At 42.8% G+C, this 15,325-nt stretch overlaps 1 protein-coding gene across 2 annotated transcripts in view; it reads left to right on the plus strand.

The window, feature by feature from the left end:
* The window catches only part of cep131 (centrosomal protein 131), a 135,008-nt gene that overhangs the window by 88,615 nt on the left and 31,068 nt on the right, over positions 1-15,325 (plus strand). For both annotated transcript variants that reach the window (XM_060844466.1, XM_060844467.1), the window contains 4 exons: positions 1,446-1,548; positions 3,976-4,177; positions 5,099-5,206; positions 13,251-13,368. In XM_060844466.1, coding sequence (XP_060700449.1) covers positions 1,446-1,548; positions 3,976-4,177; positions 5,099-5,206; positions 13,251-13,368 — 531 coding nt within the window. The remainder of the gene's footprint in view (positions 1-1,445; positions 1,549-3,975; positions 4,178-5,098; positions 5,207-13,250; positions 13,369-15,325) is intronic.

The following is a 15,325-nucleotide window of genomic DNA, read 5'->3' on the forward strand; positions in this document are numbered from 1 at the left end:
CAATTGCCCTAAAAATTCTTTCTGGCTTACTAATGTTGTTTAGAGAAGGAAATTTGTCATCCTTACCTAGTCTGGCCTACATGTGATTCTGGGCCCGTAGCAATGTGATGTACTCTTAACTGTCCCCAAACCATTGAGTTGAAGGGCAGTTAGGGATAACCAACACCCACATACGGTAAAGGGTTCGTTCTCCTGCTGTTGGGTGCTGCATATGGGTCTGAAAAGGTTAATACTTGATTGAGTACAGGAGGCACCCCACCTGGGTGATGATGTCACAGGGACATGGTCAGATTAAGTAAGGAGCGAGTTGGAGACAGATATGCTGAGAGTCTCTGTAGTAGTAGGTCCCATTCATATGATGTGTGACTAGTTGCACTAATGCAGTAAACTTCAACTTATTGACTCAACATGACTAAGATGGAGAGATGGCTACCCATCTAAAAATGGGTAGACCATCCAAACATCATACACACAATAGTGACTGATATTGATACCTCAACTAAAAATCTCCAAACAGATTACTTAATTCATTGTGTGTTTGTAAATTGCCTGCTTTTTACCCTGAATTATATCAAAAATGCTCTGTAATCTGCCAGATGTGAAAAGTGCTGCAGCTTTTGTTTTATCTGTGACCACAGGGCAGTCTTTTTACATCCCTAATCTAGCACTCGCTGATTCCAGCAACCTCTGGGGTCTGATACCCACAGTATGATTCCAGTTCTGGTTTCTGGAGAACCCAACCTATCTGCTCTTCTCCCCAAAACTGTTTTCTTGCTGCATCCATGTAAACTGGTTCAGTATCCTTTCTTGGGCCAGTTTCCAAATCATCATCATTGTCTACAAGCGGCAGAACAATTGGTCCATGTGAAGTAGCTGTTTAGATCACAAGATCATGGTGTGTGCGTGCCCAGTCTGCACTCGCATTCATTTTCTGTTTTGAATATTTCACATTATACTTGTTAGACCCTTTGACAAAGGATATATTTTGTTTCCCACAGCTGGATGAGGGAGGTATAAAAAAATTAAATGCTTCAAGCCCACACAGGAACAAATGCCTCTGGGGCCATTAATACAACTTTATCTTTTTTCCAGATTCTATATTAAAGAACATTAATTATTTCAAAATATGGTTTGTAACAAGGAAATGTAATTGAATCTAATACTAAAATACAGAAGGATTGCAAACTGCATGGTGCATAGCACATTTTAAATGTATTTAAAAACTCCTAAGCTAACCCTGACGTATGACCTCCTGTGGTCTGGCAAAGACCTGATCCTGAGGCTGCCAGAGGACAGAGGTACAATCTGAATAGTTTTTTAAAAATATATATGACAGCGTCCTTTTATTCCTGGTTCTGAATTTTTTCAGCATTTGAACTTCATAGTAAAGACTACTACACTGCAGTTTTTTAAATAACGTCCTGTCTCACTATTTCTGTCTATAGGAAATCAAGAAGTTAAAAGAAATAATGAGTGCAACAGAAAAAATACGCAGAGAGAAATGGATAGATGAGAAAACAAAGAAAATTAAAGAGATTACTGTAAAAGGTACCAGTTTAATTGATGTTCTAAAGAGAGTATCTGACCATTAACAGTTGCATATTGTTGTGGAGGGCCACTAATGGGAAAATATTGTATTCATTTAGTTCATTTAAATGGCTTTTCTGTTGCAAAAAGAATTTCCAAATTTATCATACAGCTACTGCTCACGTTTTCAAATATACAAGACATATTTATTGTAACAGGTTTAGCATCAGATTTGTTACCTTATAGCTTGCTTGTGAATGTTGAGAAGATTGTAAAGAACAAATCATCAAGTAGTACATGATGCAATTACTTTACCAGCTGTCTACTTCTCTTAAGCTGCAACCAAAAAAAAATCTCTTTTGACGAAGCCTCTGATCAGCTGCCATATTATTTGTTGACAAAGAAAAATACTATAGATGATGGAAAGCTAAAACACTTATGTGTTTGTGGATGTCTTGAACAGCTGCAATTCTTAACAATTCTTCAAGAATTGAGTAATAGTGAGAGTTGGAGAGCTTAATCAGAATGATCCAGTAATGAGAAAGGAGCACTTTGTATGTTGTAGGCACAACAACTCTTTGGAACATTGCTGCAGTTGCATCTGATCATAGCTTGCGTTGCCGAAACGTAGATGGGTTTGGCAAGGTGAAATTATCAGAGTATTGTTACAACTTGATTCACTGAAGGAGCTAGAAAAGCAGAATCACTTAGTAATTGAGTGTAAGTAGGCACTTTAATCTTGTTGCAGAATTGGCTGACAATGTTATGAAAAGGTGCTTGGCCCAGAACAGGAAGCTGTTAATTTTACTCAGTATTCCTTGCAAAAGTACATGGTGTGTTTTATTGTGACATGTCTAGGTTTCCTAATAATACCACTAAGACTGGGATTGTTCTTCAAGCAGTAGTTTAATAGCAGCTTTAATAGAAGAGTTAAGAACTATAAACTTTTTGTGTAGAGAAACTGTTTCCACTGGCAATAGGCTCAAATGACAAATTTAAGATAACTGATTAAAAAAAGGAAGAGAATGTGTTTTTTTTTACATTTTGTGAAAGGGTGGTAGAGAAGATTCAATTTTTAAAAGTGAATTGGACATATGCTTGAAAAGGAACCATTTTCAGGAGAGAAAAGATGGCAGAAAGACACCGTACGGGCTTTTTCTGTGCTGTAAGATTTTGCAAAGTCCTCCTAGGCGCTGACCTCTTGTCTAAACAAATTAAACCAACAAAATCTGTTGTGACCTTGGTCTCCTAGATGTAGATGTTAAGTGAGGTGGTCTACACATTTCAGTGCTAATTGTACATTGTGTTAAAAGTAAGATATAGATAAATGAGTACAACATCTTCATACGGTTTGCGTTGAAATGCTCAATTCTCAAAAATGCTACACAATTCTATTGTTATCTCACTCCATCCCCACAGGTGTTTGTTCAGGTAACATTGTAAAACATAGAGATATCTGGTGGCAAAAACTGATATTTGTTTATCCAGTACACCATTAATGCACATACTAAACTTACAAACCGTTAAACAACAGATGAATCAATGTACCATTTGCTGGCTCTTCCTTTCTCTTTTGGGAAGAATATGGAAGAGTCTGTGCAATCTTGGCATCTTATTTGACCCTGAGCTACATCAAACTTCTGCCCAAAATCCAGAGCATCGTAAAGGTAGAAGAGTTCCACACCCATGACATTGTCCATCTCCACTCATACTCATTCTACCTGCTAGAGGATACCTTGTATTACCCCCCCCCGCCCCCCCTCACCAACTTCCCTGTCTCTCCTTATGTGTGTAACCTTTTCCAGTCCCATAAATGTCCTCTATCTTTGAATTCACCATTTCTCTGACTTTGACCCCTTATGCATTCCACCCAATTCTTTTGTCCCTTCATTGGTACCTGTGCCTTTAGGCATCCAAGCTCACATGGAAACCATTCTCTAAACCTTTTCTCCCATCCACCACCTTCTTTTAAAAGCCTCCTTAAAACTTAAACAAAAGCAAGAATTGCTTGACAAACTTGGCAGATCTGGTAGCATCTGTGGAGAGAAAGCAGCATCCACGTTCTGAATTCACTGACCCTTCTTCAGAACTCTGAACGGGTCAGTGGATTCGAAATATTAAATCTGCTTTCTTTTCACAGATATTGCCAGACCTGCTGAGTTTCTCCAGCAATTCCTGTTTTTGTTTTAGTTCTTCAGCATCTGCAGTACTTTGTTTTATTTAACTCTTCAAAACTTAGCACTTTGACAAAGTGTTTGGTCACATTCTTCCCCAACCACCCACTTGCCAATGCCACATTCTTTGCCATTATGGATGTTCACACCTCTATAATGTGTCTTGGAAAGGCTTCCTATGTAGCAAGTTATTGTTAAAAGTAATAGCATTTTCTTCTGTCTGGCCTCTGTGACCTTATCATAAATCTGCAGAACTGAATTTCTTGATTTCCAGGTTTGGAGCCAGAGATTCAAAAGCTAATAGCTAAGCATAAACAAGAACTCAAGAAACTGAAAGCATTGCATGAGGCTGAACTTCTGCAATCTGATGAGCGTGCGGCCCAGAGATACGTCAAACAGACTGAAGAATTGAGGGAACAACTGGAGAGGGAGAAAGAAGATCTGTGCCAGAGGGAGCGGGATCTTGCTAGACAAAGGTTTGGAGAAAAAAAATTCAAATAATGCCTACCTCTTGAGTCCGATAACGCTGAACTGTTCATCTCAAAGTCAGACAATAAATGACAGTGTTCTGCTAAAAAATAATAAGTTGTGTTTTGACTTCAGATATCAGTTCAGTTAAGGGCTGGTGGTCTACCTCTGACAAATTACACATAAAACCTGTTTATAGCTGATTTGTGAGCAATTTTTACTGAGGCCATAGTATAATCTAAAGGCAGTAGATTATATAGAGTAATATGTGTAATCCATTCTGAGGAATGGAAAAGGTGCCATTTTAATTTGAAGAATGTGTCATTATCAGAACAAATTTTTATAAATGATCACATTCTGTAAAGGCTTTTATAAAGTAAGTATTTAGAAAACTGTTAGTCAGCATTATAAAACTTAATTTTTGTAATTTTTGTTTCTTTTTCTCAGTTTTGCTGACATGACCATCAGCAATTGATTCACGTTGATGCAAATTGTTTGAAAGGTTAAATTGAATGGTCATGCTAAAATGAATTTCAGTACTTTAAAATAATTACTTAAACTATATAGTTAATTTACATGATATAGTTTATGGTGGGGGATCAGTTAGCTTTGTTGGCTGGATTGTGATGCAGCATGATGCCAACAATATGGGTTCAATTCCTGCTCTGGCTGAGGTCACCATGAAGGATTTTCCTGCTCAACTTCTCCCCTCACTTGAGGCGTGGCGACCCTCAGGTTAAACCAGCACCAGTTATCGCTCTGTAATGAGTGAACAACCTGATGGTCTGACAAGACTCTACCTTTACCTTTACTGTTAAGGATGTTTTCTCATTCCCCTCAGTAACGCTAAAGATACTTTCAGCATATTAAATATGATTATTGCTTACCTATGTTAATTCTCCAAAGTGATTGTTGCTGTGTTCCAATAGATATGAGAAACAGCTTGAACAAGAGGAGCAAGCTATCCAACAACAGCGAAGAAGACTGTATGCTGAGGTGGCTGAGGAGAAGGAACGTCTCAACCAGCAAGCGGCTAGGTCAGAATAGCATCATACTGTCAAATTCAAGTAGTGATATTTTTGCCTCTCTGTTAGCTTTCTCCTTGACCTGTTCCTTTTCCCTGAAATCATGACAGCCTTTGGATTTGCAAATACCTTGCCCAACTGATTATGTTTCATGTGGGAGCCTAGACAGTGAGGTTCAGCGTAGCATGCTAACCAGCACAAACAAACCAAGTGCAAGGTCACCTGATGTCCACTTTTCCTTCCAGAAGGAGAAACTGAGCATACCAATGTTAATTGCAATGTCCTTGTCTATCCTACTTGAGGCCATAAAACTCTGCATGGGCCAATGTTTAATATATTGATTGATGTAGCTCAGTTACCCAATCGGCTCAATAGGTCTTTGATTAGTGTTTATGGCTTTAACTGTCCTTGTAACTGTTTTATTGGCTCATTTTTGTTGAAAACAGGACCGTACAAAACTGCATCAAGGTCACCAGTTTCCTTTATTATTGTTAATAAAATGTCAAATCTCTAACTGGCCTTGAGAAGTCATAATGTGCCGCCTTCTTGAACTACAGCAGTCCATCAAGTGTAGGTACATCCACAGCGCTGTTAGAAAGGGAGTTCTAGAATTTTGATACAGCAGCAGAGAAGGAATGGCAACATATTTCCAAGTCAGGATGGTGTGTGGCTTGGACGGGAACTTGTATAGTTGTTGAATTACAATTGATCATACAGAAATAAAATTAAAACAAATTGCTGGAGAAATTCAGTGAGTCTGGCAATATCTGTGGACAGAAGCAGAGTTAACATTTCAAGTCCAGTGATCTTCTCCAGTTATAAAATTTGCTTCTGTGGAGCACCTATGTATTGCATAGCTTTATGTTTTTGTGAAAAATACAATGGGCGGAACCTAACTGGGGCCTGAACGATGTGGGCTATGGTGAGATTTGTGGCAGAATCATGTGAGGAGTTGAGCGAGTTTTATCTTGTTGGAAGGAGCTTTAAACATTTTTTATGCATCTTCTTGTTGTCGGGTGAGTTTCTCACTGGGCAGCAGTGAGAACAGTGAGCCAGTTAAGAGGATTATTGCTTGTTAAATGCCTTATTAACATCGCAACTATTAATATTCAGTTTTCTATCTTACTAAATAAATTTAGTACTGAATAAATTAGAAATTCTCAACAGGGAAGGCAGTGTGGGTACCATGCACCTTCAGCTTATTGATTACTCCACACAGCCTCTGTTGCTCAACAGCAAACTACCTCTTGGAGAACATTCCATGGCAGCAGCCTCACAGACCCCCTCGTCCTCCGACATTGACATTGACATTTGTCAACACCTCTCAAACTTTGTGGCTCCTCTCCAATCCCCTTTTAGGACACTTAGGAAGTATATACTTGCCTTGCAAGGTGCGTTGGCAACTAGCATTGAAAGAATGCTTTTTGCTGGGCCAGGGCACCCAGATCATAATTGGACTAGGCTGTATCTCCAAGCTGCTTGCTTGCCCTCTTAGCACTTGCTTAATTAGCATCCATCTTCAAGACAGCTGCATTCATACTTTGCCTTGTCATACCTGCCATGCTGTGCCATGCCTCTTAATGTATTTGCATTTCAGTGAGGCGAAAGGCTATCAGTATTAATAAGCTCTTTTGCCCAGACGTACCAGCTGCTTGTCATAGAAGCATAGAAAGCAGGAGTAGGCCATTCAACCCCAATGCCTGCTCCATCGCTCAACATGATCATGGCTGTTCATCCAAATCAGTACCCTGTTCCCATTTTCTGCCCATGTCTTTTGATCACTTTAGCTCTAAGTACTAGAGACAACTCCTTCTTGAGAAGATTTAATGTCTTGACCTGAATCACTTGCCTGACTGGGGGAGACATCTTGTTGTACAACACACCGAGACATCAATCCAATGAATATAGCAAATTACAGCTTTTATTTTGATTCACTCATGAGACATGGGCATCACTGATTGCCTGCCCCTAATTGCCCTTGAGAAAGTGGTGTTGAGCTGATTCTTGAACAGCTGCAATCCATATGTTGTAGGTAGACCCACTATGCCCTTAAGGAGGGAATTCCTGGATTTTGACCCATTGACAGTGAAGGCACAGCAATATATTTCTAAATCAGGATGGTGAGTGGCTTGGAGCGGAACTTGAAAGTGGTATTGTTCTCATCTGCTGTCCTTCTAGATGAAATTGTTATGGATTTAGAAGGCGCTGTCTAAGGATCTTGGGAGAATTTCTATAGTGCATCCTGTCAATAGTAAACTCTGCTGCTACTGAGTGTTGGTTGAGGAGGGAGTGAATGCTTGTGGATATGGAGCCAATCAAGCGGGCTGCTTTTTCCTGGATTACGTCAAGTTTTTTGAGTGTGTTCCAGGTCCCATTAGTGACTTACATGGGCAACAGAGTTTATGAGACTAGGTTACACCCATTGGAAGATAAAGTGAGGGCGACCAAAGGCGCCTGGCTTCCATGTTTGTTCCAGAGCTTAGCTCTTTCCTTGGGCTGGTGAATTATTACAGACTGTTCATATATCAACCTGGTCTCCATCCTGGCTCCAAAAAGGGTCAGCCTTGGGAATGATTGCATAGCCAAGCCATAGCTTTCAGGGAAATGAAGAAACAGCTATCTTTCTCTAAGGCACACTATAATCCCAAGCACGATCTGGGATTGACATGGCGATGCCTCTCCACACGGCATCGGGTTGTATTAGCTCATAGGTGACCCAATGGAGAGGGACGCCCAATAGCGTAAACATCCAGGTCTTTGACTAATACAGTGTGTAAATATGCTCAGATGGTAAAGGAAGGTTTGGCAGTCATATTTGGAGTCAGGAAGTTTCACCAATACCTTTATGGGCATTAATTTGTAATAATAACAGACCACACACCCCTACCAGGTCTATTTAGAGAGGACAAGGCAGTGCTGCCATTAGCTTCAGGCCAAAATCAGCAGTAGGTTGTAATACTAAGAGCTTATAATTACTGGTTGGAACACCGTCCAGGAAGCCAAGGATGTATGCAGATGCACTAAACTGCCTTCCACTGGCAGATACAACACCGATGGTACCACCATTGAGCGAGTCCATAATGATTTTAAATTTTCTCGACACACTTCCAATCACAGCTGACAATATTGGATGAAGAAAGATCCAATCCTGGTAAAACTGAAACAGCTGGTGGTGATGGGGAAACCAAAGGGCCCATCACAACCAGAACTGAAACCCTTGTGGACCCGCAGAGACCAGATCACAGTAAAGGACGGCACATTATTATGGGGAACGAGAGTGATTGTCCAAAGCATAGGTTGCTGCCAGATAGGGGCTGAACTCTGCCAGGGTCATCCAGGGGTTTCCAAAATGAAGCTGTTGGTGAGAAGTTATGTCTGCTGGCCAGGATTAGATGGCCATGTTGGTGTGGCAGTGCCGAGAGTGCCAACAAGAGCAACATTTACAGCCAACAGCTCCCCATGTTTATGGGAATAGCCAGGTCAACCCTAGACTCAGTTACATATCGACTATGCAGGTCCTTTATGGGCTTAGTGTTCTTAATCACTATAGACGCCCACTCTGAATGTTCATAAAGTTCATTTGTCAAACATGGGAATGACAGAAAAATTGCACACATCTTTTGCATAACAGAGACTCCTGGAAGTGTTGGTCACTGATAACAGGTCACCATTTACAAGTAGGGAATTTGAGTATTTCCTAAAGTAAAATGGGATATATGACATATACGGAGACCATCCATCATCCAATGGTCAGGCAGAAACAGCAGTCCAAATTTGAAGGCAAGCTGAAAGAAACAGCAACAGTTTCGTTAGATACCGAACTGTCCTGGTTCCTATTTGATTATAAGACCATCCCTCATGCAACTACAGGGATAGTTGCAGCAGAGTTGCTGATGAGGAGGAGACTGCACCAGTTAAATTTGATCTTCCCAGACACTTGGGAGGGGGAAAATGTGAAATGGCATCTGGAATGTCAATGCCAAATGCAGGACTCAGCCAAGCAAGAGAGACAGTTTACTACAGGGGATGAATTCCCTGTAGAAACCATGGAAATGGCCCTGCATGGGTAAGAAGCTTGTTCGATGCAAGGTCAGGTCCAGTAATGTGTAAAGCTCGGGTCTAATTGACGGTACTGAATAAGTACGTGGACAATATGAAAACCGCAAACTCACAGATGGTGCGGGAGCCAAACTTACCCTGGTCCTTGGGACAGTTGGAAAACCTGTGGGTTTTCCCTCTCTGACAGATGTTGAAGAGACTCTAAATCTGAGATGGACACAGCAGATCTTGTTGCATTGGTGCCTTTGTTGCTGGAAGAAGAGTGTGAATTTCTACTAAGATGCTCCAGGCACATGGGGCAAGTTCCTGAGCATTACACACCACCCATATCTGACACAGAGTCAGAGGAACCTGACCCAATGCTCAAATTCCCCAGGAAGTGCTATTTTTAATAAAAAGGACTGACCTATGTCCTCAGAGACAGAGGAAAAAGAGTGTGTGACGGTAGGGTTTGGGACCTGGCTTTGCTTCTCCTCTCCCTTGTAAAATTGCTGTTTCTCTATATATAGCTGTTAATGTTAACTGTCTTGTAAACTGTGTATTGTTTGAGAGCTGGCACTTTGAGAGCTGGCTCTGGGGGAAGCTGATTCAGTGTCAAGGTCTTTCTGTGTGTAAAAAAAAAGGTGACTTGGTGACAGGAAACTTACCTGAATGGAGTATTTCATGGCGAATGTTAGCTCAAGCCTGGATATTATCCCGACCTTCCAGATCCAATAATCAGCGATCGTCCCCTTTTTGATCAGTATGACTCCAACAAGCAGAGAGTTTTCCCTCTGATCTCCATTGATTCCAGTTTTGGTCGGGCTCCTTGGTGAGATATTTGGTTCAATGTGGCCTTAATGTCAAGGTCTGTCACTCTCACCTCACCTCTAGAATTCAGGTGTTACGTTTGAAATAAGGCTCTGTTGAGGTCAGGAGCTGGGTGACCCTAATGGAACTTAAACTGTGCATTACTGAGCAGGTTATTGCTGAGCAGGTATCACTATTGATGACACCTCCATCACTTCCAAGAGATGCTTCTTCATATGGTTCTGTAAATATGATGACAGACTGTAGAGAATGTAATGTAAAGTTGAATTATTGATGTTATTGGGATGGAAAGGGTGTCAGAGCACAGTAGGTACTCCCTTTTGAATGTAATGAGTTGATCACTTGGCCAGCGCAGCACATTCAACAAGTTGATGCACATGTTACAACCAGGGCCATGGTGGAACAGAGGATGCTGAAGAAGAGGTTCCCCTGTTTGGACTGGTCTAAGCAGACTCCTCAGTGTAGCCCAGAGAGCATGTGGTACATCATCCTAGTGGGCTGTACTCTTCAGTTTAAGCAGGTAGCGAAGTGATGTGCTGGATGTTGAGGAACTAGGGCAATAGGAGCTGTCTTCCAAGAATAAAAATGAGGCAATTTGGGAAGGAGAAACCTTGTGCATGTCAGAGCTCGTTGTGTCAGGTGCAACAAGTCAGACAAAATCTCATTGATGCCCAGTTCTAATATGAGAGCTGGCTGCAGCAGATCCTCATGGAAATCAAAATAGTTTTTGATCTTGGTGCCAGATTTGATTTGCATTGTGGGGACAAAACACAGCCTCGACTCATTTGCTTTTGCTGGCAGTAAATAATAGTCTATTACATTGGATGATTGGGATTGTATTCATCAGAGTTCAGAAGGTTGAGGGAAGATCTAATAGAAACTTACAAGATTATGCATGGCTTAGAAAGTGTGGACACTGGGAAATTGTTTCCATCAGGCGGGGATACTAAGACTCATGAGCACAGTCTTAGAATTAGAGGGGGTCAATTTAAAACGGAATCGAGGAGACATTTCTTCAGCCAGAGAGTGGTGGGCCTGTGGAATTCACTGCCACAGAGTGCAGCGGAGGCCAGGACATTAAATCTCTTCAAGGCAGAGATTGATAAATTCTTAATCTCGCAAGGAATTAAGGGATACGGGGAGAGTGCGGGTAAGTGGCGTTGAAATGTTCATCAGCCATAATTGAATGGTGGAGTGGACTCAATTGGCCGAATGGCCTTACTTCCACTCCTATTTCTTATGGTCTTCTTATAGTCTTATCTGTTGGCAGTTATATATAAATAAGTGCTTTTAGGCAATTTTGTGAGAAGTTATTGAGTACCTGTACAAGCAAAGGGGAGGGGACAGCAAATTAGTAAGATTGAGTTTTTAAAACTCAAGTTTGGAGTTGCCTGATTGCTTGTCTGTATGTGATATTGCCCTCCTGTAAAAATGGTATCTCTTACTCTGAATTCCTCTGCCTCCACTGTATCTGCTCCCAGGAGGAGCAATTCCACTACACGACATCCCAGATGGCCTCCTAAAGAACCATAGCTTCCCCACCCATGTGATCAACAATGTCATCCAACACATCTCCACCACTTCTTGCCCTTGAACCCAACGCTGCCCACTGCAACAAGGATAGAACCTCGCTAGTCCCCATCTTCCACCCCACCACTCTCCGGATACAGCATATCATCTTCTGCCATTTCCATCACGTACAATCAGACCCCATCACCAGAGATATATTTCCTTCTCCACCCCTAATGGCATTCCATACAAACCATTCCCTCCATGACTCCCTCGTCAAGTTCACACCCCTCCCCCACCAATCCACCCTCCACTCCTGGCACCTTCTCTTGCTGCCGCAAGAGATGCAAAACTTATGTCTACACCTACCCCCTCACCTCCGTCCAAAGCCCCTAAGGATCCTTCCATATCCAGCAGAAATTTTCCTGCACATCCAAACACCTCGTCTACTGTGTCTGTTGCTCTTGATGTGGTCTCCTCTGCATTGGGATGACAGGATACCAACTTGCGGAACGTTTCAGGGAACGCCTCTGGGACACACACACACATCAAACAACCCCATTGCCCTGTGACCAACCATGTCAATTCCCCCTCCCACTCTGCCAAAGATACGCAAGTCCTGGGCCACCTCCACTGCCCAATCCAAGCCACCTGATGCCTAGAGGAAGAGCACCTCATCTTCTGCCTTGGGACTCTCCAACCACATGGCATCTACGTTGACTTCACCAGTTTCCCCATCTCCCCTCCCCCCACCTCATCCCAGATCCAACCCTCCAACTTGGCACCACCCTCTTGAACTGTCCTACCTGTCCATCTTCCTTCCCACCTATCCACTCCACCATCTCCTCCAACCTATCACCATCACCCTCACCTGCATCTACCCATCACTTTCCCAGCTACCCCACCCCCACCCCCATCCTCTTATCTATCTCTCAGCAGCCCCCCCTTCCCCCACTCCCCACATTCCTGATGAAGGGCTTATGCCCAAAATGTTGATTCTCCTGCTCCTCGGATGCTGCCTGACCTGCTGTGCTTTTCCAGCGCCTCACGTTTCGCTCTGATCTCCAACATCTTCAGTCCTCACATTCTCCTACTGACCAATGACAAGCCGCAGGTCTACTGTGGACATTGCAGACAAAGTGATAATGACTTAGAGCGGACATTCAGACAGGGTGTAGCTAAGGACAGGTAAACTGTGGTCTAATGATCAAATAGTGACAAGTGTGAGAGAATGGGATTGTTTGTACACTGGAGTATTAGCCCCTGTGGCCAGCGAAGCTTTATGCCTACTGAGCCATTATTATGTCAGTGAGAGGAAACACCTGATTGCCCATGTTCCTCTGGGAGCACAGTAGCCTTTTAAGTGCGGTGTGGATGCAGCGAATGTTGGTCTTTTGGCGGATATCCATTAAGTAGTAAGTTGTTGTGGGAATGGTGCATGTAAGATGGGGCTGGAATTGGATGAGAAGGATGCCAGAGGTAGGTGTAGGTAGCAAGTTTGGTAAGATTTGGTTGAGAATTCTCACTAGGCCTCTCAAGATAAAGCTGGCATAAATGCCCTAGCAAATGATTATCTGTTTGTTTAGTTGACTTAAGTATCATGGTACAGCAGTTAGTAGGAAATGGTTTTGCCCTTTTGAAACACATATTTTACATTGGTAACTTTTATAACTCGCAGGCAGCGAGCTGAGTTGGATGAGCTGCGACGACAGCTGGAGGATAACTCTTCCCTTGTAACCAAAGCCATAAAAGAGGAATTTGAAAAGGCAAAAGAAGAGCAAGAAAGACGCCACCAGGTAGCATTGTGTCAAATGTTAGAATGATGCTTTCATATGATGTGTTACATAATCTTTGTTTCTCTTCTTACTAATTTTCTGACTTCTCACTTCTGTTTGTACAGGTACCCAACAGCTTCTTACAAAATTGCCTAAAGCAGTTATTTATATATTACTACCAGCGGTTGTAATAGATGATTATGGTACAGTTACACTGTCCCTGTTTCATGTTCCATACATACAGGAGCATTAACAGCCCAGTCCTTCCCTCAAACCAGCTCTGTATTTTAACACCATTGACATACCTTAGCTTCAGACTCTTTTATATGCTAATCTAGCAAAACATCTGCCCATTCCAGTTGAAGAGGACGCACACAAAATAAATAGCAGCACAAAAAGATTAGAAGCATAACTTGTATCAACTTCATCCTTAGCTTCTTTTAAGACATCGTTTTGTGAATTGAATTGAATTTATTGTCACATGTACCAAGGCACAGTGAAAAGCTTTGTCTTGCAAGCAATACAGGCAGATCACAGAGTTAAATAGCAGGCTTCTGTACCTTCTCCCTGATGGTTGAAGTTGTAGAAAACCATTGCCAGGGTGGGATGGATCTTTGAGAATGCTAGCAGCCTTTCCTTGACAGCAGGCCTGGTGGATGGATTCTGTAGGTGGGAGGTTGGCCTTTGTGATTGTCCGGCTGAGTTCACCACTCTCTGTAACTGTCTCCGATCTTGAATGGTATAGTTGCCATACCAGGTAGTGATACATCCAGATGGAATGCTCTTGATGGTGCACCTATAAAAGTTGACAAGAGTATTTGCCCTCATTGCCACATTTCCACAGCTGCCTGAGGAAGAAGAGATGTTGTTGGGCCTTTGTAACCAGTGTGTCCACATGAAAAGTCCAAGAAAACTTGTTGTGGATGACCACTCCCAGGAGCTTGACATTCTCCACTCGTTCCACCTCTGTGCGGTTGATGTGTAGGGGGCATGAGTAACACCACACCAAAAGTCAATAATGAGTCCCTTGGTTTTGCTGGCATTGAGAGCGAAGTTGTTCTCAGTGCACCATTTGCCCAGGTCTTCCAATTCCCATCAGTACTCTGTTTCGTCGCTATCTGAGATTCGAACAATTATGGTGGTGTCATCAGTGAACTTGTAAATGGCATTAGTCTGGTATTTGTCGACGCAGTTATGGGTTTACCTTTTCATGCTTAATTGATAACATCACTGTTGTAAAGCAGAAGTCAGCACCACAATTAATTTGACAATGGAACTTGCTTTCAATGGGAGACAATTTCACTAGTTATTTCCCTTTGTGTGAAGATGTGTTTCCTAACCTCTCTGTCAAATGACCTGGTTTTAATTTTAAAGTTCCATCTCCTAGGCATACGCTCTCCTAAACAAGCTGACAAATTTTCTCTCTAATTCCTTTAAACTCCTAAAAGTCTCAAACAAACCTCAACATCTTTAAGATGGTGGTAGAGAAGGGCTCCTGAGCCAGGGCTCATCCACTCGGACTACCCATTAACTTTTTACTTACCTCTTTTCCTGAGTTCGGGTGGACCCTGCAGTGTCCTCATGGCGGTGGGGAGTGGGCCCAGTGCAGACCTCGTGGTGGTGGTGATGGGACCAGTGAAGACCTCATGGTGGTGGTGGTGGGTGGATCCAGCACGGTTCTCGTGGTGTTGGTGGGTGGGCCCAGTGCAGACCTCATGGTGGTGGTGAGTGGCCCAGTGCAGACCTCATGGTGGTGGTGAGTGGGCCCAGTGCAGACCTCATGGTGATGGTGAGTGGCCCCAGTGCGGACCTCATGGCGGTGGTGAGTGGCCCAGTGCGAACCTCATGGTGGTGGTGAGTGGCCCCAGTGCGAACCTCATGGCGGTGGTGAGTGGCCCCAGTGCGAACCTCATGGCGGTGGTGAGTGGCCCCAGTGCGAAACTCATGGTGGTGGTGAGTGGCCCCAGTGCGAAACCCA

Source organism: Hemiscyllium ocellatum, chromosome 25 (genome assembly GCF_020745735.1).
Source record: "Hemiscyllium ocellatum isolate sHemOce1 chromosome 25, sHemOce1.pat.X.cur, whole genome shotgun sequence".
Lineage (NCBI taxonomy): Eukaryota > Metazoa > Chordata > Chondrichthyes > Orectolobiformes > Hemiscylliidae > Hemiscyllium > Hemiscyllium ocellatum.